At 52.1% G+C, this 25,251-nt stretch overlaps 1 protein-coding gene across 2 annotated transcripts; it reads right to left on the reverse strand.

Annotated features, from left to right (window-relative positions):
• Window positions 1–302: 302 nt before the first annotated feature.
• LOC148218197 (class I histocompatibility antigen, F10 alpha chain-like) lies at window positions 303–5,740 on the reverse strand. 2 transcript variants are annotated; one of them, XM_088157929.1, is made up of 8 exons: window positions 5,620–5,740; window positions 3,587–3,868; window positions 3,053–3,328; window positions 2,551–2,823; window positions 2,359–2,466; window positions 2,225–2,260; window positions 2,074–2,105; window positions 303–1,560 (listed from the first exon to the last, which is right to left on the reverse strand). In XM_088157929.1, exons 1-7 carry the CDS (start codon window positions 5,693–5,695, stop codon window positions 2,080–2,082), a joined length of 1,077 nt encoding a protein of 358 aa, XP_088014055.1. In that variant the 5' UTR covers window positions 5,696–5,740; the 3' UTR covers window positions 303–1,560; window positions 2,074–2,079. The 2 variants fall into 2 exon arrangements, with proteins under 2 accessions (XP_088014055.1, XP_088014056.1); XM_088157930.1 differs by having other exon boundaries at window positions 303–1,563.
• Window positions 5,741–25,251: the final 19,511 nt, after the last annotated feature.

The following is a 25,251-nucleotide window of genomic DNA, read 5'->3' on the forward strand; positions in this document are numbered from 1 at the left end:
GGGAGAGAGGGCTTTGGCCAAAGGGACTGGAACTGAGCTATACTGTTCTGTTCTGTTCTGTTGTCAATTTTTATAGCTGTTGTTGTTTCTGCTATTTTGCCTTGTTAGATATCAGTAAAGAACTGTTATTCCTATCCCCATATCTCCTGCCTGAAGGCCTCTGACTTGAAACTAAAATAATTAGAAGGGAGGGGGTTGCACTCTGCATCTCAGGAAAGGGGTTCTCGCCTTTCCTTAGAAAAATACCTGTCTTTCAAACCAAGACAGGGCACCATTTCACAGTGGTGGTAATAAAGAGATGGGGTCTCCAGCTTGATGTAAGCGTGAAGCCATTTATTGATACACACAGCTGAATGTACATACCTTTTCAGCTATAGCTAAAAACAGCACAGCAAAAATATTTGTGGAACTAGGCTATATTGCACAGTTGTAACTAAGTAACATTGCTGAATCAATGCCCCATTCCAAACAAACCAGGTATCTTGGCTTGCAAAGTAGGATGTAACCAAAAGTATGTATTCTGTCACCACTTGTTGAAACCGGATGGGGCAGTGATCCTTATCTCCATGGGAGATACCCTCTGTTAATGAGCTATCTGTCAAAAGCAGGTGGGGCAGTGTTCTTTATCTTTTCCACAACCCATCTTTCCTCCAGGAAGATATTTTCTGTTAATGGGCCATTGAGTCCCAGTGTCTGACTGATAAAATTCCATCATCCCACTGGGAGATGGTCCAGCCAGGGGGAGGAGCTGAGCACTTTGTACCTAGATAAATCTGAGATTTGGAATATCAGAGCAGCCTTTTTTCCACTGGATTCCAGAGGAAAACCAGACCCTTCTACATCATCACTAGATCTACAGAGGAAAACTCTATCTGTCTACAGGACCACTGCTTCAACAGAACCACATCTGCCACTCCAGGAGGACTGCAGCCAGCATTTATTGGGACTGCTACCAACACCCTGACTGATGGATTGTCAGGTTGTATTCTGACTCTGTGTTTTGCGTTTGCTCTTTTTGCAATACTGTATTTCTATTTTAATTTTTCCTAGTAAAGAACTATTACTCCTATTCCCATATATTTGCCTGAGAGCCCCTTAATTTCGAATTTATAATAATGTGGAGGGAGGGGAATTACATTTTCCATTTTAAGAGTTTCCTGCCTTTCTTAGCAGACACCTGTCTTTCAAACCCAGACACCAGGTATGTACGGTATTTGCATGATTCCCCACAAACCATCACACTAACCACATCGTACCAAGCACTCTCTTATCTCTTACATTCCTTCTTCAAAATCCCACTTACTCTTGCCAAGCTTTGCAGCCTACTATGGCTAACACATCTATGTCACTTGTTACAAGCTGAGCTCTGTGTCCAGTCCTGCTCTTTAGCTGCATTCCCACAGTTCTTGGCTTTAAAACACTGGAAAATGGGAAATTGATCCATTAGCAAGAGCTGTGGGTGGGTGGGAGCACAAGGATGAGCTCTGCTGGCAATTCTCGGTTTCCCGGGAAAAGTGAAGGGGCTGGATCCAGCTCCGTGGATCGCTCAGGCAGTGATTCCTGCTGGGATGAGAGAGGGTCACAGTGTCACCCTGTCCCTGTCCCCATCCCACAGGATGGACCTGGCTGGCGACCATGGAGAGCGGGAGCTGCTCCAGAAGCCCACCTGATCCCGCCACAATGTCCTGCTTCATCGATCCCACCTGATCCTGCTCCATCCATCCTGCCCTAATCCCTCTCTGGAATCCCAACCTGATCCCATCCCAATCCTGCCACAATCCCGCTCCATCCTTCCCAGCTGATCCTGCTCTGGAATCCCTCCCTGAGCCTGCCCCGTATGTCCCACACCAATCCTACTCCATCCATTCCAACCGATCCTGCCCCATCCATCCATCCATCCATCCATCCATCCATCCATCCATCCATCCCACATGATTCTGCTCCATAATCCAGCCCCTATCCCATTCCACAATTCCATCTGATCCTGCTCTGATCCGGAATCCCTCCCTGATCCCAATCTGTCCATCTTGCCCCAATTACCCTCTGGAATCCCACCCTCATCCTGCTCCATACCTGTGGTCAAGCCATTATTTCCATGTCATTTCCTGCAGAAAGAGAAGATCCATGAGATTCTAGCACAGATCACACACCAGGATTAACTCCAGGATCCGTCCTGGGATCCAAACGGAGAGGATCCAGAGCTGGATCCACCACTGGTACTCACCGGCTGCCATGCTGTATTCATTCCTGTCCCTCCTCCCTGTGGAAAAACAGTGGGATTGGCGTTGGTGGCACAGGATTCCCAGAACAGTGCCAGGTGGATCCATGCCCCTTCCCAACCCCCACCCCGTGTGTTACCGGATTGGCGCTTCCAGACAACGAATCCAATGAGGACAATGAGGATGATGATGGCAGTGATGATGGACACAGCAACCACCACAGTGAGATTCCCGCCGGATGTTGGCTCTGGGAAACATGGGATGGTGAGGAGGTGAGGGGAATCCCCAGTTGGGAATTCCAAATTCCCACATTCCACATTCCCAGCCTCACCCCAAGCGTAGATCCCGGGCCCCGACATTCCAGGATGCTCCACCCAGCACCGGTACTGCTCCCGCTCCTCCGGCCGCGCCTCGATCCTGGCCCAGGTGTGGAAGGTGCCGTCGCTGTTGGGAACGATCCCGCCCCACTCCGTCTCCTGATCCCAGATTTCATCCCCCTTTATCCAGTTGACTGCGATGGAGCTGGGGTAGAATCCGTACGCGTGGCAGGACAAGATCAGCGTCCCGTGTTCCTCTTTTCCAGACACATGGACATCAGGGGGCTCTGGAATGGGATAATGGTAAGAGACATCCATGGAATTCCATGGGAATGGGATGAGGGTGAGATCTGCCAATGGAATTCCATAGGAATGGGATGGGGGTGAGATCTGCCTCAGGAATTCCCACTGGGATTGGATGAGGATGAGATTTGCCCATGGAATTCCCACAGGAATTACCATGTTCCCAAGTTCCTCATTCCTAAATTCCACATTCCCTCAAGAATCTGCTCCTACCTTTGCGGCCCAGCTCCTTCTGCCCATATCCAACTAATTCCTGGAGCCTTTCCGGGCATTCGTGCTCCAGGTATTTTGTCCAGCTCTCAGCATCGTTCCCTTCACGTTCCCAGCGACTCCTGGTGATCTCAGCAGCGCTGTTGGCCGCCACAAATCTCCTGGATCCCAGGTCAAAGGAGGTGAAATCTTGCCCATTGTAGCCATCCCGGTAGGATCCATGGACACTCCCGTCAGACAGGAGATCACAGCCATAAAGCCGCTGTACAGTGTGGAGACCTGGGGGGATTGTACCCACAGAGACCCATGGAATTGTGTCCCAGCCCCACAGAGCCCCATTCCAGCCCTATGGAGCCCCAGAGTCTGATGGAGACCCACAGAGCCTCATCCCAGCCCCATGGATCCACATCCCAACCCACGGATCACAAGATAGCCCATACCAGCCTAATGGATCCTCATCTCAGCCCCTTGGTGCCCTGAAAATCCACATCCAAGCCTCATAAATCCCATCCCAGCCCCACAGATCCCCTCACTCACCCCCATTCTGATTGTACCAGTCTTGCAGTATATGCAGGTTCCTGACAGTGACCTGCTGCCTCCACTTGCAGGTCTGGGTTCCCCTATCCCAATATCCCTGCTCAGCTCCGTCCTCCATCCGTTGTGTCAGCGGCTCCATCTGGCCCCGCTCGCTGTCATAGCGTGTGAAGGGGATCCCATCCAGGTACTCAATGGACATGAACTGGGGGATCCCCGGGCTGGGCTCCAACACTGCCACTTGCAGGTAACGCAGAGAGTGGAGAACTGGGGGGACACGGAGATCTGGGGGGGTTGAGGGGGTCACGGATCAATGAAAGAGGAACTGGGAGAGCTGAGAAGGGGGTGCATGGGGTCCCAGTGTCCAGGAATGGCGGCTCAGCATCAAGGAAAGGGGGATACAAGGAATTGGAGATGTGGGATTGGGGTTTCAGGGGATCCCCGTGCCCAGGAAAGGGGGTCCAGGGGACCCCAGTGCCAAAGAAAGTGGAGTCACAAGGTAGGGAGACCCGGGATGACTGGAATGGGGGGCTCGGGGGTTCTTGATACAGAGGGAAAGGTGGGCTGAGGGCTAAGAAAAGCAGGAATGAGGGTCTAAGGGGTCTCAGAATCAAGGAAAAGGGGGGGCTGGGGCTGGGAGAGGTGGGATGGATGGGAAGGGGGATGCAGGGGGGATTGATACTGGATAAGGGAGTGCAGGGGGGTCCCAGTGCCCGGGACTGGAAATTCAAGGGGGTCCCAGAGCCCAGAATCCCCCTGGGACCCTCAATGACCCTCCAGGGACCTTCCTGGACCCCTTGGAACACCCCCGCAGGACGAGCAGGGGATGGAGAACTCGGGGGACACAGAGTTTAGGGGAGGGCAAGAAGCAGAAGGGGGAGAGCTGGGAAGGGTCCAAGGTCAAAGAGGAGACTGGGAGAGGCGGGATGGGGGATCCACGTGGTCTCTGTCCACGGGAGGGGGGTCCAGGGGTCGCCGGTGTTGAGGGAAAGGGGGGTCTGGGAGCTAGGAAAAGTAGGAATGGGGGTCCAGGGAGTCCCTGGGTCACGGGAAAGGGAGGTCTGGAGCTGGGAGAGGTGAGCAGATCCCAGAGGCGCAGCCCGGGAGACGGGAAAGAGACCGAGAGAGTGCGGTGGGGGAGCGGACGGGGGGAAAAGAGAAATTCCAGGGAATTCATCTGGATCCCATTGGATCCCCGCTGCGACCCCCCTGAGACCCTTGGGACCCCGTTTCAGGAAGCGGCGGGAGTGGAAAACGGGGAGGACACGGAAAGTTGGGAGGTCCGGAGGGTCCAAAGGGCGAGACTGGGTCTGGCAAAAGCGGGATGCCCGAAAAGGGGGTGCAGGGGCGTCCCAGACCCGGAAATGGAGATTCAGGGGTGTCCGAGTGCCCAGGAATGGGGGTTCAGGAGAGTTCCTGGTCTGCGATTCGGGGTTCAAAGGGATCCTGATCCCCAGGAATGGGGGTTATGGGGGGTCCCGGTGCCAGATAAGGGGGTACAGGGGGGTCCCGGTGCCCGGAAATTGGTGCTCAAGGGGGTCCGGTGCCCAGAAATGGAGGTACAGGGGGGTCCTGGTGCCGAGGAAGGGGATGGGGGGGTCACAGGTCCCGAAACGGGCTATGGGGTGTTTCCCATACCGGGGAATGAAAATTTAGGGGGTTCCCAGTGCCCGGAAACGGAAGTTCGGGGCGGGTTCCTGGTCCGCGATTCAGGGTTCAAAGGGATCCTGATCCCCAGGAATGGGGGTTCAGGGGGGTGCCGGTGCCAGATAAAGGGGTGCAGGGGGTTCCCGGTGCCCGGAAACTGGCGATCAAGGAGGTCCCCGTGCTCAAGAATGGGGTTCAGGGGGGTCCTGGTGACAGATGAGGGGGTAGACGGGGATCTTCGTGGTGGGGAAGGGGATGGGGGCGGCGTCAGAGTTCCCATAATGGTGATCCCGGGGGGGTTCCCCTGCTCGGGAATTAAGGTTTAGGGGGTTCCCGGTGCCTGGAAATGAATGTTCAGGGGGGCCCCGGTTTCGGGAGGCCCCACTCACCGCTCGTCGCGCCCCCCGGGCCCACCAGGAGTCCCAGAAGCCCCAGGAGCAGCGCCAGACCCAGCGTTGGAACCATCGCCCCGTTCCGCCGCTGGCCCGCCCGGACCCGACTCAGTCTAGCCCCGCTCCCAACTCTGACCCCAGAGCAGCCTCCGGCCCCGCCATTGGCGCGGTTATTTCCTATCCGCCAATGGCAACAGTATCTCTCTGTGACGTCATCAGTCGCCGGGTAGATCCCGGTCTCGCAGGTTGAGACGCGGAAGCGAAAGAGACCGAGTGAGCGCGGTGCGGGGACGAGGGAATTCCAGAGAATTCCTCTGGATCCCTCTAGATCCCCGCTGCGACCTCCTTGGAGCCCTCGGAGAACCACTTGGGACCCCTGGGATCCCCATTAAGAAAGCGCCGGGAGAGGACAACTGGAGGGACACGGAAATTTAAGAGATCCAGGGGTACAAAGGTGAAGGAAAAGGACGGGTCTGGGGTCTGGGAAGGGCGGGATGCCCGAGAAGGGGGTGCAGGGGGTCCCAGTACACGTGACGGGGGTCCAGGAGGGGGCCCCAGCACCGAATAAGGGGGTGCAGGGGTTGTCCTCATGCTCAGTAATGGGGGTTCAGGGGATCCCAGGGTCAAGGAAATGGGGTTCAGGGGGTTTCCCTTCCTGGTTCTGGGGTTCAAGGGGTCCCGATGCCTGAAAATGGAAGTTCAGGGGTGTCCCAGTGCCCAGAAATGGAGGTTCAGGGGGGTGTCCGTGCACGGGAATGGGGCTTCAGGGCATTCCAGGTTCCAGACAAGGGGGTGCAGGGGTTTTCAGGATTGGGGAAGGGGGTACAGGGGGATCTCGGTGGCCCGAAATGAACATTCAGGAGAATCTCTGTGCCCAGGAAGGGGGTTTGCCCAGAAATTGAAGTGCAGGGGATTCCCCGTGCCCAGAAATGGGAGTTCAGGGGGTTCCCCTTCTGGGGAATGCGTGTTAAGGGGGAGTTTCCTTCCTGGAAGTCATGGCTCAAAGGGGTTCTGGTGCCTGAAAATGGGGGTTCAGGGGGTGCTGGTTGTGGGGAATAGAAAAGGTATAAAACTCTCAGAAAGCTGTGTGACAGCAAATCTCAGGATGGAGAAATGCAAGAATGCTGAAGATGCAAGGACAAGAAACAATGCCAGCTGTGTAGAGAAAGGCGTCAGGAAAATATGTTAAGCAAGACAATAGAAAAATGTAAGCTTAATAATGAAGCTTAATCCATTGTTTTAAGCTGTGGTAACTGAGACTGATAGCACTGTAAATTAATTAGCATATGCAGTTTGATAACCAAGATACCTTGGCAAGAACAAACAGAGCTTTGAAGATTACAAGAAGATGGGATCAAGTCTGACTGACAGAAAAGAACATTTAACTAAGTAGAAATGTGAAGTTTGAAATGTAAATGAAATATAAAGTTTAATGTAAGTAGAAATGTAAAGTTTGTCTTTGTGATGTTTAACCAATGAATGTAGAAAAAATTACTTACCTTCCTGAAAATGGTATATAAGCATATGTAGCTCGCAGTAAAACTCGAATTTTGATTACGAATCAGTAGTCCCCATCTCTCTCAATCCTTGATAAGCCCACACTCCAATGCCAGCTTTAGCCTGAACTCCCAAACTCAGCCCCAATTCCTGCCCTAAGGCCAACACCGTTGTTCTTGGACCTAAGCCCAATGGCAGCCCCAGTCACACTCCCTAGCCCAAGCCTGGCTCTGAACTCCAGGCTGCTGTGATAAATATATTACAGTGTTGGTTTAGTAATTGTTAGAGTGAATACTATGTGTTATATAAGGTTGACTTTTGAAAAAGAAGTTTTGCTAAAGATTAGATATCTTTTAATGAGAATGTTGTGTTGTGATACCAGTGTTGATGAAGAGTGGTTGTAATGTTAACATTTAACCAATGAAGGAATCAAAACCTGTTGAATGTATTGAAAAGTAACAAATGATGAGGACTGGGAAAACTGTACATGCTTGAAAAAGGTGGGATGGGGGAGGAACTACTTTAAAATGTTTGAATATGTATAACCTTTTGTACACACCTATTAGGCTGATGCAATACCCAGGTGGGCAGGGGGTAGTTTCTGTCCCCACTGATTCAGGGGGACTGGTGCTAGCTCTGTCCCCCTCTGATTTATGGGGACCGGCGCAGTCCCCATTGTTATAGATGAGTAATGTGATGGTTGGCTCTCACAATTAAAGGATGAACAGTGTGTGTATGTTAAGATAAGTTTTGTGGATGTATAATGATGTTATTGTAATATATCCTCCCATAGTCCTCTTTCCCCTCCCCCTTGCATTGTTGTCACGACATGGCTCAGGCAGTCGGGGCATTTGGGGAGGGCCGGCTTGTTCCTACACCTGACCTCCAGTGCAGATGTAAGAAAGGAGTCTCCAGCAATGGACGGCAGAGAAGGAGTTCAGCGACAAGACTTTGGGAGGGCCCAGGGCCATAAAAGGCAGAACATCCATTCTGTAGGGGAGCACGTGGGGGTTTAGTCCTGTGCTCCTAGCGCTGATTTTTCACCTTTCTCAGTCTGTTGTTGTATTTTTATGCTAAGATTTAATAAACTCATAAAGTTTAAAAAAGTTAGCGTCGTTTGTCCCACCCTGCACTGCCGAGGTAGGAGGTGCAGCTGGAAGGAGGGAGGGAGGGGTGAGGGAAAGCTGGTTTGAAGGGTTTTCATTTACTTCTCATTGTCCTCCTTTGAGTTTCTGGAGTTTTCTGCCAGAAATCTCTCCCCTCCACTCATCCACAGCGGTTTGGAGCAGTTTTCCCATTTTGTGAGGGAAATCAAAGCCGTGCAATGACGCTCCTAATTAGGGGGTAGGAGAAGTGAAGCTCCAGGGCTTCCCGCAGAGCCGGAGGCAGCGAACACGCGGGGCTGGGAAAGGCGTGCCGGGAGCTGCGGAGAACTTTGTTTGTGTTTCCAGGCCAATGGCGGCTCGGGCCCGGGCCCGTTCCAGGGCTGTTCCTCATCTCCGCCTTTGCCCTCCCACAGCCCGGGGGGCCCTGAGAGCGCGGGCCGAGGCTGGGCCGTGTGCAGAGCCCGGCCCTCGCTGCCATTGGCTGATTGTGCCAATGTCACTCCTGGTTGTCGCGCGCTGATTGGGCAGAGCAGCAAAGGCGCCATTGTGGCAGCGTCTGTGCGGGCCCGGCAGCGGCGGCAGCGGCCGGAGCCCGGGGAGGCGGCGGCGGCGGAGCTCGGAGGCGGCCCCAGCGCAGGTGGGAGTCGCGCTCGGTTGTGCGGGGGCTCGGGGCTCGCTGCGGGCCGAGGGGGCGGCAGGGGGCTCTGGCGGGTTGGTTGTGCCGGTGCCGGCCCGTGTTGGCGCTGGGCCGAGGGCGCTGCGGGAGCGGGTCTCCTTCCCGCTGGGGCCTCGGCAGGAGCCGGTGCCGGAGCAGCGCTGGCTCGTCCCGGTTGCTGTGGGTGGCACAGAGGTGTCTGCCCTGTGCCCGGGGCTGTGCGGGAAAATTCCCGTGGCCAGAGGTTTGTGTGCCCGCAGGAGACAGAGGAGTCCTGTAAAAGTGACTTTATTGATGAACAAAGAGAGAGGCCATGCGGCATTTGCCATGCGGTCTCTAAAGCGCCGCCTCCTTTTTATCCTCATTTTCCCGTCTGCATCTCCCTCTCCCATTCCCCTCTGGGTGAGGAACTTGGAAGGTTCAGAGTTCCCGATCCGCCTACTGCATGTCCCCCTTAATATGCACTCCTACTACGATATTGATCTTACTGCTTTCAATCCTTCCTTTTCTCATTTTCTCAAGAATAGCGCTTACAAACTTTTAATTTCTATTGACTCAATCTCTTTTCCCGCATCCTGTTTGGCGCAAGGTGTCATGCATGGGAAAAAGATGAGAGTTGCTGCAGCACGTCAGAGGAGGAGCAGCATTTCTTTAAGCCACGGTCTGCCAGGGAACCACGAAAACGTGTCCCATTCCCATCCTTTCCCTGTTTGGACTGGTACATGAGCTAATTTCTTATTTCCTTTGTTATCTGTTTTACCACTTTTCAGTTATCATCTAGTCGCTAACAACAATTTGAGTAATTAATTTTCCACAAAGTCTGGCTTCCTCTTTTAATAGATAATCTGATCCCATCCCATGGTGAAATGTCTCGTTCCTCATTTCAGTGGATTGGTCGTCAGGAAGGTCAGGAGCTGGAGTTGTCTGGTTGGTTATTGTTACGAATGGTTTTCTATTTTTCCAATTAAACAAACAACCAAGATTAAAAGTAACAACAAATTTTTAATAGTAACAATTATAAATTAATACAATCAGAAGTATTAAAGAAGATTACAAAAATTATTGAAACTAAATACTATCCAAGTAAAGTATTACAGTTGTATAATTTGGGATGGATAAAATTTGAGAGTAAGTGTTTTAGTATAATTGAGGTTCGTATAAAGCATAAGCAAAACCGACCGGGGGTACGGGGAGGGGCCTGCCCTTCCTCTCGTACCAAAGCATTCGGGCTAACAATCCCACTTATATACTGTAGGCTACAAAAGTTTCTAGAAAGCTCCTCCTAGTTTCTATTCCTAAAATCTACGTAACTATACTGCACAGCGCATGCTCTACTAATGGGTTGGGGGTCTCTTATCCTTTTGAGGGTCTTATTTCCGGTGAAGGTCCATCATCACCTTCAGTGACCGAGGTGTGACCTGCAGATAGCGCAGGCGCCCTGTGTGACTGAGCAGATGTTTTCCATAACATGACTCTAATTAAGTCCCATGCTTGGAATCATTCCATTTTTGACAGCTTCAAGGTTGAAGCTCTATTTCTAGATGCTGCTTATCAGACCTCCGTCCTTCTTCTATTCTTATCTGACTTTCTTCCAACCTTCTTCTTCGACTCCCAACATCTGGAAGATGTCTTTTATCCTGTCTCACCCATCTCCCCCCCCTCACTCTGTAACAATTGTCTTCTATTGATCTAAATACAATTTTGTTAATATAGTTACAACTTAATTAGCACGAATCACATTTATCACAGAGGGGTAGTGGAAAGCTGGTTTAAAGGGTCTTCATTTATTCTCATTACACTCCTCTGAGTTTTTCGAGGTTTCTGCCAGAAATCTCTCCGCTCCTCCCACACTCATCCCTAGGGGTTTGGAGAAGTTTTCCAATTCTGGAGGAAATCAAAGCCATGGACTGATATTCTTAATTACGGTTAGGAGAAGTGAGGCTCCAGGGCTTCCCGCTGAGCCGAAGCCAGCGAACACGCAGGGCTGGGAAAGGCGTGCCGGGAGCTGCGGAGAACTTTGTTTGTGTTTCCAGGCCAATGGCGGCTCGGGCCCGGGCCCGTTCCAGGGCTGTTCCTCATCTCCGCCTTTACCCTCCCACAGCCCGGGAGGCCCTGAGAGCGCGGGCCGAGGCTGGGCCGTGTGCAGAGCCCGGCCCTCGCTGCCATTGGCTGATTGTGCCAATGTCACTCCTGGTTGTCGCGCGCTGATTGGGCAGAGCAGCAAAGGCGCCATTGTGGCAGCGTCTGTGCGGGCCTGGCAGCGGCGGCAGCGGCCGGAGCCCGGGGAGGCGGCGGCGGCGGAGCTCGGAGGCGGCCCCAGCGCAGGTGGGAGTCGCGCTCGGTTGTGCGGGGGCTCGGGGCTCGCTGCGGGCCGAGGGGGCGGCAGGGGGCTCTGGCGGGTTGGTTGTGCCGGTGCCGGCCCGTGTTGGCGCTGGGCCGAGGGCGCTGCGGGAGCGGGTCTCCTTCCCGCTGGGGCCTCGGCAGGAGCCGGTGCCGGAGCAGCGCTGGCTCGTCCCGGTTGCTGTGGGTGGCACAGAGGTGTCTGCCCTGTGCCCGGGGCTGTGCGGGAAAATTCCCGTGGCCAGAGGTTTGTGTGCCCGCAGGAGACAGAGGAGTCCTGTAAAAGTGACTTTATTGATGAACAAAGAGAGAGGCCATGCGGCATTTGCCATGCGGTCTCTAAAGCGCCGCCTCCTTTTTATCCTCATTTTCCCGTCTGCATCTCCCTCTCCCATTCCCCTCTGGGTGAGGAACTTGGAAGGTTCAGAGTTCCCGATCCGCCTACTGCATGTCCCCCTTAATATGCACTCCTACTACGATATTGATCTTACTGCTTTCAATCCTTCCTTTTCTCATTTTCTCAAGAATAGCGCTTACAAACTTTTAATTTCTATTGACTCAATCTCTTTTCCCGCATCCTGTTTGGCGCAAGGTGTCATGCATGGGAAAAAGATGAGAGTTGCTGCAGCACGTCAGAGGAGGAGCAGCATTTCTTTAAGCCACGGTCTGCCAGGGAACCACGAAAACGTGTCCCATTCCCATCCTTTCCCTGTTTGGACTGGTACATGAGCTAATTTCTTATTTCCTTTGTTATCTGTTTTACCACTTTTCAGTTATCATCTAGTCGCTAACAACAATTTGAGTAATTAATTTTCCACAAAGTCTGGCTTCCTCTTTTAATAGATAATCTGATCCCATCCCATGGTGAAATGTCTCGTTCCTCATTTCAGTGGATTGGTCGTCAGGAAGGTCAGGAGCTGGAGTTGTCTGGTTGGTTATTGTTACGAATGGTTTTCTATTTTTCCAATTAAACAAACAACCAAGATTAAAAGTAACAACAAATTTTTAATAGTAACAATTATAAATTAATACAATCAGAAGTATTAAAGAAGATTACAAAAATTATTGAAACTAAATACTATCCAAGTAAAGTATTACAGTTGTATAATTTGGGATGGATAAAATTTGAGAGTAAGTGTTTTAGTATAATTGAGGTTCGTATAAAGCATAAGCAAAACCGACCGGGGGTACGGGGAGGGGCCTGCCCTTCCTCTCGTACCAAAGCATTCGGGCTAACAATCCCACTTATATACTGTAGGCTACAAAAGTTTCTAGAAAGCTCCTCCTAGTTTCTATTCCTAAAATCTACGTAACTATACTGCACAGCGCATGCTCTACTAATGGGTTGGGGGTCTCTTATCCTTTTGAGGGTCTTATTTCCGGTGAAGGTCCATCATCACCTTCAGTGACCGAGGTGTGACCTGCAGATAGCGCAGGCGCCCTGTGTGACTGAGCAGATGTTTTCCATAACATGACTCTAATTAAGTCCCATGCTTGGAATCATTCCATTTTTGACAGCTTCAAGGTTGAAGCTGTATTTCTAGATGCCGCTTATCAGACCTTCGTCCTTCGACTATTCTTATCTGACTTTCTTCCAACCTCCTTCTTCGACTCCCAACATCTGGGAGATGTCTTTTATCCTGTCTCACCCATCTCCCCCTTCTCACTCTGTAACAATTGTCTTCTATTGATCTAAATACAATTTTGTTAATATAGTTACAACTTAATTAGCACGAATCACATTTATCACACTCTCTCCCCTCCTCGTGCACCGGCATCACCGGACCGCCCCCCCTTTCCCGAGGAATCGCCGGAGACCCCCTCCATCAATCACCGGGTACCGGGACCACCAGAGGACCTCCCCCATCAATCAGCACCGTCACCGTGCACCGGGACTCCCCCCTCATCGAGCAGTGACACCCCCTCATCGTGCACCGGGACCGCCGGACCCCCCCTCAAACATCGCCAGCCTCGGGCACCGAGATCACCGGAGACCCCTCCATGAGTCACCGGGACCCCCCCGTCATGCACCAGGACCACCGGAGACCTCCCCAGGAATCACCGGACACCCCCTCACGAATCACCGGGCACCGGGACGCCCCCTCGGGCACCGGGACTGGACCCCCCCCCCCTCGTGTACCGACCACCCTCCGGTGCACAGGGCCCGGACCCCCCTTTGTGTCCCCCCTGCCCATCCCGGGGATTCCGCCCCTCCCCTTTGACTTCCCCCGGGAACAGGAGCGGGAATGGGGAGGGGCCGTGCGCTGGGGGGGCACCGGGGTGTCCCCAGAACCGGGGGGAATCCCTTGGGGCTCGCTCCTTTCCCCCCTCTCCTCCTCCGGTTATCACCAGGAACCCCCCCAATTTACCGGGGCTCCCCCTATTCACTGCCCCCCCGTTCACCGACCCCCCCAAAGCGCTAGGACCCCTCCCTCACTCACCGCCCCTCCCCCATCCATGGGACCCCCCCCCCCCCACTCACCGCTCCCCCCCCGTCACCAGGACCCCAAAATCCATGGGACTCCCCCCACACTCATCAAGACTCCCCCCAAATCCATGGGACCCCTCCCTGCCCCCCACTCACCACCCCCTTCTCAGCACTCCCCGGGCCCTCCCCATTGATCGAACGCCCCCATGGCCCCCCCAGCCCCTCGCCCTCGCATTGGGCCCCCCCGGGGCCGAGGCAGAGCCCTCCCTGAGGGACACCCCTCATCCCCGGCCTGCAGCCGCCCATGGAGCCGCTGACCACAACTCCCTGCCTGCGTCCATCCGGCCAATTCCTCTGGCCCCGCACAGCCCAGCCTGCAAAGCCAGCATCTGCTGGGCACCTGCTCCATGCCACTTCCAGGGGCTTGGGCTGCTGAAGGGGTGCTGGCCTGGGCCCTTTGTGACACAGGGCCGTTCTATCGGGTTCCTGGGTGCTGTTGGCCATTCTGTTGTCCTGGTGACATGGCACAGCCCCGCCCTGCAGGGGTATATACGGGGCACAGGGCCCTGCGCTGCCCAGTGCCAGGAGTGCCACTGGCTCAGGAGGAAGCAGCTCCTGGGACCTCTGTGCTCCAGACGACGTTACACATGGAGGAGGAAAAGGTGAACCCTGTTATAAATGAGAGACAAAAGTCTCGATATTCAGCAAAATTTAGATTGCTTTATTTGATATAGAAAGAGCAAGCAGCGCTGGGGAACGTGAGGGGTCACCGCCCACTCCACGCTCCACCCAACCTTGGTTTGCAGCCTCTTCTTATACTGTGGGTTCTCGTTGTAATCAATAATTTTTGGATTTTTGTTGTCATAAGCAGTGGTGGTTGAATAAACATCCTTACACAAATTCACAAAGCCTTTGGGTGATAATCAGTCACAGATAGCCATCTGGTCCTTGTAGATAACCACCAGAGAAGTTCTGGAATTCTGGTCCTTGAGATAGGCAGCATTGATCAGACAAAGGCAGGAAGGGCTTTTTGGGAAGTCTGATTTTGCAACCTGGTAGCCGATACAACTCATTTGGAAAACATAACATAACATATTATAAAATGTAACATAATACTACATAATATAACATAACGAGGTGATTTTAAACAGAATTATTTTATCATATAATTTCCATTATCTAGTGTCCATGCTTCACTTCAGAGCTTAGTATTGGTTTATACAAACCTCAATGCTTTTGTGATTAACACGAATCTTTTGTCAATTATCACACCAGTGAAATCCAAAACAGTGGGAACATTCTGACAAGTCTCCGAGAAATCCTAACGTATTTAACACTAATGCTCCGAAGAAGATCAGATCTTAATCTGTAAACACATTCCTGGTAGTCAGAGGCCATCTCACTAGCAGAGGGGAGAAGCTTCCTGCAGATGCAAGAGCCTCCTTGGTTTCATGTGAATCTTTCCCGCTGCAAAGCGTGGGGGGTTCCCCACTGGAACAGGGACAGCGTTCTGGGAACTGACTGTAGGCTGAACACAAGTGGCTCCAGGACACTTCCTGCCGGGACACTTGCCTCTGGGAACAGCTTCTTGGAGAAGTCTGGGCTCCCCTTTTTACTTCCAGGCATTTCCTGCCCATCTGCATCCTCAGGGATGAGGCTGTTTGTCTCATAGCCGTGGCTCTGAGGGAGCAGGGACGCCTGTCCAAAGGGCTGCCTCCCTCTGCACTCTGGCTGCTCTCACCCAGGCTCTGGCAGGGGTGAAGGCTCTTGCAGAAATATCCCAAGGCTGGAGATCTTCCTCACCCTGCTCCTCCACTGCTGATACGACAGAGTTCCCTGTACATGGGAACATCACCTTTTCTTCTGGAGGAACCTGTTCCAGCACAACACCCAAGTGTCTTCTCCTGCGGCACTGCCACAGCATCCTTAAAGCCGTGGACTAGCAAGTGACAGCTCCTGGAAACTGCTGCTGTGTGTCTGGCTGCAGGAAACCCCTTCTGGAATGCCCTTGGTCTCCATTTTTTGCTTTCTGGACTTTCCTGGCCAATCTGCATTGATTGCCAGCGAAAATCGCGAGGGTGCGGCGTGAGCAGCGGCCGAAAGCGCTGAGCGGGGCCATCAAACCCAGCCCAGCAACTCCCGGCGTTCGCCAGCCCAGAGGTGGCGCGGACAGCGCGGCCGAGGGTGGAGAACCAGCCCGGCTGTGCGGGAGGGCTCTCACGTGGGAATGTGGTTCTCTAAGAAGGCCATAACTAAATGCTTGCATGGGGATTTTGGCTTCTGGAGCAGTGGGGTAGGGCTGTTGTTGGTTCCTACCCCTCCATCCCAGGATGATGTAAGGGGTGAGGGATGCCATGTGTGCTGTGCACTGGCAGTGATCCTCAAGAAATCCTATGAATCCTCTCTTTCAAACTAGTCAAGCTCAAGGGAAAGATGTGTCCAAAAAAAAAGTGTTCAGTTTTGTGCCCTCCTGCCCTTGTGGGGTGAGGGGCAGGAGGCAGAGGTCCAGCTTGGTCTCTCTCTGACCTTTCCTTTGAGACAACACTGTCTGCTCCCACCACAAAGGCACAGAGGGTGCTCTTTGCCCCCACCAGTGGGAAGTGGCTCTGCTGACCCCACTAAGAGTGCTGGAAGATGAGTCTGTGAACGAAACAGTTGAATATTGCCTAGAGGGGGGTAGCAGGCAGTAGATGTTGCCACCATTCTCTTTCCAGGAACCCACTGGGAGTACTTGAACTATCGACCATGAGAGAGAGACGGGGACACTGAATGGTGATCAAAATCCAATTTTTACTGAGCACTACATGTGCTTATATACCAATTACAGGAAGGCTGGTAATATTTTACTGCAATCACATAGACAAACCTTACATAGACAAACTCTCACATAGACAAACTTTACATTTGGACTTAGTAAAATCTTATTTCCCATAACCCAGACTTGATCCAGTCCTCTTGCAGTCAGATCTCTGTTTGCTCTTGCCAGGCATCCTCGTTGTCAGGCTGCATTTGCTGATTAAATCTGCAGTACTCTCAGTCTCATTTGCATTACCCATATCCACACCTCCCCCGTTGCTTTTAACTAAAAATAGACTCTTAAGCGATTTGTCGATTAAATTCTTAACACACTGTAAAATATAAAGAATAACTACTACAATGAATAATATGATGCCTAATACATACAAACGTATTTGAACTAAATTCCTAACCCAGCCAGTGAGTCCCCAGTGCCCTAAGAGCCAGTTCAGCCAGTCGTACCCATGATCTACCCGAAGTTTATTCACACCTTCTTTCAGGGCTTGAATACTGGCATAGATGGGCTGGGAGTGGTCAGAAAGGTCAAGGCAACACATCCCATCGAATTCCTCAGCCACAGGCGGCGGCGGAGCTCGGAGGCGGCCCCAGCGCAGGTGGGAGCCGCGCTCGGTTGTGCGGGGGCTCGGGGCTCGCTGCGGGCCTCGGGGGCGGCAGGGGGCTCTGGCGGGTTGGTTGTGCCGGTGCCGGCCCGTGTTGGCGCTGGGCTGAGGGCGCTGCGGGAGCGGCTGCCCGCGGTCTCCTTCCCGCTGGGGCCTCGGCAGGAGCCGGTGCCGGAGCAGCGCTGGCTCGTCCCGGTTGCTGTGGGTGGCACAGAGGTGTCTGCCCTGTGCCCGGGGCTGTGCGGGAAAATTCCCGTGGCCGGAGGTTTGTGTGCCCAAAGGAGACAGAGGAGTCCTGTAAAAGTGACTTTATTGATCAACAAAGAGAGAGGCCATGCGGCATTTGCCATGCGGTCTCTAAAGCGCAGCCTCCTTTTTATCCTCATTTTCCCGTTTGCATCTCCCTCTCCCATTCCCCTCTGGCTGAGATACTTGGAAGGTTCAGACTTCCCGATCCACCTACTGCATGTCCCTCTTAATATGCACCCCTACTACGATATTAATCTTACTGCTTTCAATCCCTCCTTCTCTCATTTTCTCAAGAATTGCCTTTACTAACTTTTAATTTCCATTGACTCAATTTCTTTTCCTGTGTCCTCTTTGGCGCAAGGTGTCGTGCATGGTAAAAAGCTGAGAGTTGCTGCAGCACGTCAGAGGAGCAGCAGCATTCGTTTAAGCCGTGGTCTGCCAGGGAACCACGAAAACGTGTCCCATTCCCATCCTTTCTCCGGAATACGAGCTATTTTCATATTTCCTTTGTTATCTGTTTCACCACTTTTCGGTTATCATCTGTTTGCAAACAGCCGTTTGCGTCATTTAATTTTCCACAAACTCCTCCTTCATCTGTAAGTAGATAATCTGATCCCATCCCATGGTGAAATGTCTCGTTCCTCATTTCAGCGGCTTGGTCAGCAGGAAGGTCAGGAGCTGGAGCTGTCTGCTTGGTTATTATTTCAAGGATACTTTTTAACCTAATTATGCCACTCAAATTATGAATGGTTTTTCTGTGTCCTGATATGAATTCGTTAGGGATCCCAGGGGCTGGTCCATGGTGTTGTAGGATTTGTTCTGGTGGCCGTTCATCTTTTTCCCTTTTTTGGGTGCTCCCTCCTGCCACGACTGCATCAATTGACCACTTTTATCTTATGAAATGATAAAATGTTTGGATTCCCAACTCATTTCTCTGGACTAGCAAAAACACCTCATTGCTTTGGGGAGAGGGATGATCCCCCTCCACACACTTTTTTTTCATGAAATTTGCTCAATATTCTCCGTTTGCTGTTTCCCTTTGCAGCTTAACCAGTTTCTGTTGCAGTCAGATATCCTCACTATGGGCTCTGCCTTTAGTTGTGCAAATTCCATCTGTGCAAGCAGGCAGAGCTGGGGGTGAGGGGCAGATGGACTCAGGGAAATTCCTCCCCCTGGCAAGAAGGCCCTTGGGCATTGTCCACACTTTTCCAGAGCAATGTTAATTTGCATTTCTAAAACTCCTCTCCTGGCTGCCTGGAACTAGGATTTTCTTCCAGAGCAGCCTTTAGGTGATTCACACGTCCACCCTCACAATCTGCTTTATTTTTATTTTTTATTTTTTTAACGAATTTTTATTAACAGTTTATGCGTTAAAGCCTCACCATTAATACTCTTCTAGGTTTGCAAAATGCAACTTAAAGGTGAGCTTCTAAAGATCCATTCTGAAATTCTCCCGTCATTAAGAGCCACCACAAATATATAGAAAAATATTCCAATGCAATCAAGTCTTTTCTGCCTCTTCTCCTAGGAGTAAAAATTGCTTGTCACACCCCTGGCCCAAACCTAACTGACAATCTAAAAGTAGGATTAATGTGAAAAATTTTTCTCATGGTGTAATCTTGTCACTGAAACTGCAGGGACAATAAAAAACTCTCCAACAATATCTTTAGTGTTAGAGAGTTAAGGCATTACTTGATCTTGGTCAGGATGTGCAACAGAAAAAATTTCATCCACACATAGCCCGGGTGTGCAGAGAAATTCATTCCATGAGATGTAAATTTTACTAGATTTTTCCTGAAATTTTACAGTCTGAACACATTGAAATCCATTGGTTTAGTGTTTATTGCTTCCAGGTTGTGTAGTTCTTAGTGTTTGGTTTCCTATTGGACCTGAATTGCTCCTCCTGTGATGTTAATGAGGTCCCAATCCTGGATTTCCTTCTCAGTCTTTTCCAGACCAGGTGTCTCCATCTATGCCGGGGGGCAGTGTCTGGGGTGGGTGTTCCTTGATGTTTGCTGATGTTTCCTTGATGTTTTGTTGAATGTTGTTATCTTTGTGGGAATCTTTTGGGCTATTCCCAGTCTGTTGAGATGTTCAACTCATCTCTGTTGAGTGGTGCAACATCTCTTAAAAAAAACCTTTTAAAATTTCTTTCCCGGAACAAGGGCAAACCGAGCCTGACTAGTAAAATGAAAGGTAAAAAAAATTTAAAGATGGTGTATTTTCCAGCAATGGAATCGCAGGCAGCCCAGTGTGTGAGTGTAATTGAGAGGCAGAGTCCTGGGTGGATGCTGTGAACAGCAAAGTGCCAAGGCAGGCTCTGTGCCAGCCCAGCTTCCTGTGGCAGAGATTTCACCAGAGACAGGATTCTGGCCACAGACTGCTTGAAATATACATCCCTTATCTCCAGCCCGCACTAGGTGGAGAATTCCCAGGGTAAGGAATTGCAAAGATCAATTCCAAGGGAGATAATTGAATATCTGCCCTGGCTCTGGCCAAAGGTTATAATGGCCGGATGCTTGGCCTTCAGCCAAGGGCACACACTGACTCAGAAAACACTTCCTAAATGCAGCAACATGTTGCATATTCATAGACCTTCATGCATTATTCAGAATCATTCCCCTCCAACCTGTAAATCATTATTTTTGCCTTCCCTGGGGTTTTAGTGTCCCATAATCCAGGAATGTGAAGAATTTCCTGATTATCTTTTTTACCATTCTCTGAGTTAGTTACATGAAAAAAAGCTTTTTACATCAAAATGTTGTAGTCCAAAAAAATATATTTATCACTACTATTTCTAAGTTCTTTTAATCGCAGTACTAAAAGAAACTATGTTCATGCAGCAATGTTTTCCAACATATAACACTCATTTTAATACTTGCTAAACGCCAATAATATAATATGTACTTACAACACACGTAGGATTCAGATTTCTTTCCTGAGTCTTGAAGAGCCATAGGTGGGGCACCAATCATTTTGTTATTTTTCATTTTCTCAGATTTTATTCCTTTTCTTATGTCCATACCACAACATAGAGGTGATTGGGGTTTAAAAAGTGATACAATGTTATGGGTAGAACAGAGAATCCTCAATCCAGGTCCTGCAAATTCCTATTAATGCTCAGAATTCTTGTACCTCCTTTTCAGTCCTGGATTACTTCTGACATTCCCCAGACCCTCTCTAGGTCAAGACACCACCAAACTTCAGTCAAAATATGTCCCAAATTTTCTCTGGCATTTGCTCTTTTTTTTTCAAATACTCAAATATTATTTCTAGAGGCTTCTTTTCTTCCTGATTGGAGCAAGTAATCCACATCCTGCATTAACCCAATCCCTGGGGGTGGGGTAAATTCTTGTGATATTTTCTGCAAGGCTTGCCCCAATAAGGCTGGTGCTTCCGTGCATCCCTGCAGAAGGACCGTCCATGTCTTTTCCATTTTCCCTGGAAAAACACAGCCCCTTTGGCCCTGGGGTTCATCCCTCAGGGGCTGTAGAAACTCTGCCATGGCCTTTGCCTTCCCCTTGGCCTTTTCCTCATCCCTTCTTGCATTCCCCTGCTGTGCCTTTGTGACCAAGTGCTCCAGGGGCTTCTTCTGCCCCTCCTGCAGCCCCCTCAGTGCCTGGGGGTGCTCATCCTCTGACAGCTGCTGAGCTTTCTGCTAAATCATTCCTTTCTGCAGTGACCCAAGGAAAATGCTTAAAAGCTGATCTGGATGCTTGCACGTCCAATGCCCATTTCCCAGCTGTTCCTTTGTCCTGCTGCTCCTTGTGCTGTGGCTGCCGTGGCCAGCCCGTATCCCAGAGCCGGTGCCTGTCCTGCCGCAGTGTCCAAACGCGGCCCCCCCGGCGGGCAGGGCCGGCAGCTCCACGGGGCCGGGCAGCGGCCGGGGCGTCCCGCAGCCTCCTGGGGGCCGGGGGCCACTGCCGGGCCTGCAATTGCCGGGGGGTGCTGGGCTCAGGCAGCGCCCGGCGCTGAGCCCCGGCTGCCCCACAGCCCCGGCCCGGCCCCGCAGCTCCCCACAGGCCCCCAGCCCGTGCTCCCGGTGCCGCCCCTCTGCGCCCGCTCCTGCCGCTGCCCAGCACAGAGAAACCCCCTGCAATCCTGACCTCCTTGTGTGCCTGTCCTGGCAACCGGGGATACAAAGGATCTGCAGCAGCTGGCAACTTCTGAGGATAAGAGCCTGCTGAAAAACATCCCCATCCTCAGAATTTTTCTCTCCCTCCTCTTTTCCATCATCCATTTTCTTCCCACATAGATTGCTCCTGCTGCTTCCTTGCTGAACCATATTCCTGCACACCCCCTTCACCCAAGCCCTTCCCAGCACACCAACAGCATCCACCCCCTTTGTCTAAATCCCTTCTCGACTTCCCTTATTGCCCCCCTTGGCGTCCATGTCCTTGATTACCTCTGGGAGAATGTGCAAACTCCCTCAACATGCTCCCAAGGGACCCTTCAGAGATATTTTGGGATCATCATCCCTTTGGCCCGGAGCCCTTCCTGGCTTTCCCTTTCTACCCTCCATGGGTGCCCTGCCATGTTTAGTCCCCGAAGATCCCACTGTAGTCACTGCTGAGATTTTCAGTGCTCTCTGGCTGCCGACTCTTCCCAGCCCCCCTGATCTGTCACTCGTCTGTCTCCTGGCCCCAGCGCCCCCCGGCAGGGGAATTTGGGGAGGTGGGAGGGGGGGAGCGCCAAGGCCGGGCCCCCCCGCGCTGTGGTGGCGGCAGCGGCTGCAGTGGGGAGCGAGTGCGGGCGGGAGCGGCCGAGAGCCCAGCGCTGCCCCAGCCCGAGCTGCCCCAGCTCCATCGCTGCCCCTGCGCTGGGATGCTGTGGGTTTGGGGGGAAGAGGGAGCCGGCAGTGGGTGCTGGGCCTGGGGGCAGCAGGAGGAGGGAAGGAGAAGCAGGGTTGGAGAATCAAATGGTCAAATGATGCACGTGGGCGGAGAAGGTGGGATTGTGCAGGAAGTAGGGGAATGGTAGGAGGAAGACGAATGTAAGGAAGAGCAGGGACACATGAGGAGGAGTAGAAACGGGAAGCAGCACAAAATTCCAAACCTCCCTATATTTACAGCATCCCTCCAGTCCCAGGGCGTTGGTCCCCCCCCAATATTTAGTAGGTGACCGTAGTGGAGGATCCACGATTTTCAGAGGGGTGAATCTTGGTGTTTCTGAGCTTTTTTGGGCTAAAAGTTGGTTCTTTGTATTTTTGCTGGGCCTGAATCCTTATATTTTGCAGGGGGTTTTGGCTGAGTCTGGATGTTTGGAGAGTTTTTGATCTTTGTCTTGATGTTTGGAGGATTTTGTGCTGAATCTTGATGTTTTGGAGGTTCTTACAGACACAAGATGCACAGTGACTTCGTGAGTTGCGCTTGGGCAAGGAGAAACTCCCAGTCCAAGGTGCTCTCTTCTCTTGTTCTTTCCCAAAATCAGGATTTTTCATTCCCATTGCATAGGCAGATGGAGGAGGAAAAGCCCCGGAGATCCCTCTGGAGGAGGGGCTGCAAACCCAGCCCAGGGAGCTGCGAGGAGGAAAGACCCTCCCTGAGCCGGGAAGGCGGCCGGAGATCCAGGCAGAGCTCAGAGCTGGTGGAGAAGCCTCCTGGAGGGGAGAAGCCCCACAAGTGCTTGGAATGTGGGAAGGGTTTCAGTTGGAGCTCCCACCTGATCCAACACCAGATGATCCACACTGGGGAACGGCCCTATGAGTGTGGGAAATGCAGGAAGAGCTTCAGGGCTATTTCTCATCTGATGCAGCACCAGGTGATCCACACAGGTGAACGGCCCTACACCTGCTTGGAATGTGGGAAGAGCTTTGGGCATAGTTCCAACCTGAGAGGCCACCAGCGCATCCACACTGGGGAGAGGCCCTACGAGTGTCCCAAGTGTGGGAAGAGGTTTCAGACCAGCTCCCATCTCCTCCTACATGAGCGGATTCACACAGAGGAGAGGCCCTTCCGCTGCCCCGACTGCGGGAAGGGATTCAAGCACAACTCCATCCTCACTGTCCACCGGCGCATCCACACTGGGGAGAGGCCCTACGAGTGTCCCAAGTGTGGGAAGAGCTTCTCACAGAGCTCTCACTTGACCAAACACCAACGGAGGCTCCACTAAGGGAAGCCCTGTGAGTGCCCCGAGTGTGGGAAGAGCTTCGTGCTCTGCTCCAGCTCCATCCCCCATGGGAGGATTGGTGTTGGATGATCCCCAGTGACCCCCGTTGGGCAGAGCCCTGGTGATCTGTGGTCCTGGTGATCCCTGTTGGGAAGACACCTGGCTGGGGGGGCTCTGCATCATCCTGTCTCCCTGTGGGCATCTGGATGAATGTAGGGGCAAGAACGTGCATCGGGGCCCAATCTGACATTGGGAATTCTTTGAGAAGAGCAGATTTGTTGACTTACATCCCCAGAAAATATGTGTTCAATCCTATCTTCTGGTGGCATCCAGGAATACTGAATGGTCTTGGACACCTTTTCCAAACCTCACTGATTCCAGGATTTTCATTTCCTATTGCCCAAGGTTGTCTTCCGCAGCCAAATGGTGATGAACTGAGGCAACAACCAAGATTTTGGAGAAAGTGGGGTGGAAAGTCCTCCAAAAAATGTTTTTCCCTCCCACTCAAGCACATAGGTCCTCAGCTCACACAGACAAGGAAATCCTTTTCTTTTAGCCTCGATTTGCCTTTCATTTCTCTTCATCCTTTTAAAACAACCAACACGGGTGAAAATAAAGACACTGAACTGAGACATGGGTGGGGATACAGAGGGACAAAGACATGGTGGGGCACAGACATGGAGAGTTGAATCATGGTTTTAAAGAGTTAAGATTTTTGCTAAGGGTAGAAGGAGTTTCCATGGCCAAGATGTAAGTTAGGTAGGTAATTACTTGATGCTTAGGCAAGAGCTAATTGGTATAATTATCTGCTATTATGAACTTAGGTATGGAAGAACATAATAAACCGTTAATCATGAAGCACGAGGCCTTGGATCGTGTCAGAGGGTAACAGAGACCTAATGAAGACTCTCCTGACTTCATCCATTGGGACCACTGACCCATTTCGAGACCACTGACCCAATTCAAGAGAAGAACTGTGCACACGTGCAGGACGAATGGGCTCATTTTAATATGGGATGGGGATGGGAGGTGCTGGGGTTATGCACGTGTATTGTATGTAAGGTCTTGGGCAATAAATAGAGGGCAAAGAACCTTGTTCGGGGCGGTCACGCCTTTGGGAGGTGACTCCCGTGCCGGTGAATAAACACACCACTTTGTAACTTTAATTAGTTACAGTGCCTTTGTCCGTGATTATTCCGGTTTTTAACAATTCAGGGGGACAAACTGCGGTCACGTGGGGACACTGCAGGGACATTGTAGTGACCTAAAACAGGACAGGCGACCTCAGGGTGGCCCTGATGTCCCCAAGGCAAGGCACCAAGGTCCCCAGTGTCCCTCGGGGTGACAGTGCCACTTCCATGTCCCCACCCTGTCCCTATCCCTGCCACACCGCTGTGTCCTGAGCCGCCTCCAACATTCGTGTCACCTTCTTGTGTCCCTCCAACATTGTCCCCAAGGCCACCACGATGTCCCCGAGGGCGTGGGCAGCTCTGGGGAATCCCTGTCGCCATGCCCCCCACGTGTCACCACCATGTCCCAGTTAACAGCGTCCGCCAAGGTCCCCAGGTGCCATGTCACCGTGTCCAGCCACCCCTGGACATTGCGGTGACCTTGCTGGTGGCCGCGGTGGCCTCGGCGCTGGCCCTGGCGGTCACCACCCACTGGGTGCAGTCACGCAGGCGCTGGGCCATGGCCCAGTGCTCACGGGCGGTGGTGGCCAGGTGTCACCACGATGTCGCCAAGGGTCACCTGGCAGGACATGGCCACCGTGCCCAGGGCCAGCAGCAGGTGACTGTCCTCGGCCACCCCCAGCCGAGCTCACGCCGAGTC

Source organism: Sturnus vulgaris, unplaced genomic scaffold (genome assembly GCF_052056855.1).
Source record: "Sturnus vulgaris isolate bStuVul1 unplaced genomic scaffold, bStuVul1.hap1 Scaffold_194, whole genome shotgun sequence".
Lineage (NCBI taxonomy): Eukaryota > Metazoa > Chordata > Aves > Passeriformes > Sturnidae > Sturnus > Sturnus vulgaris.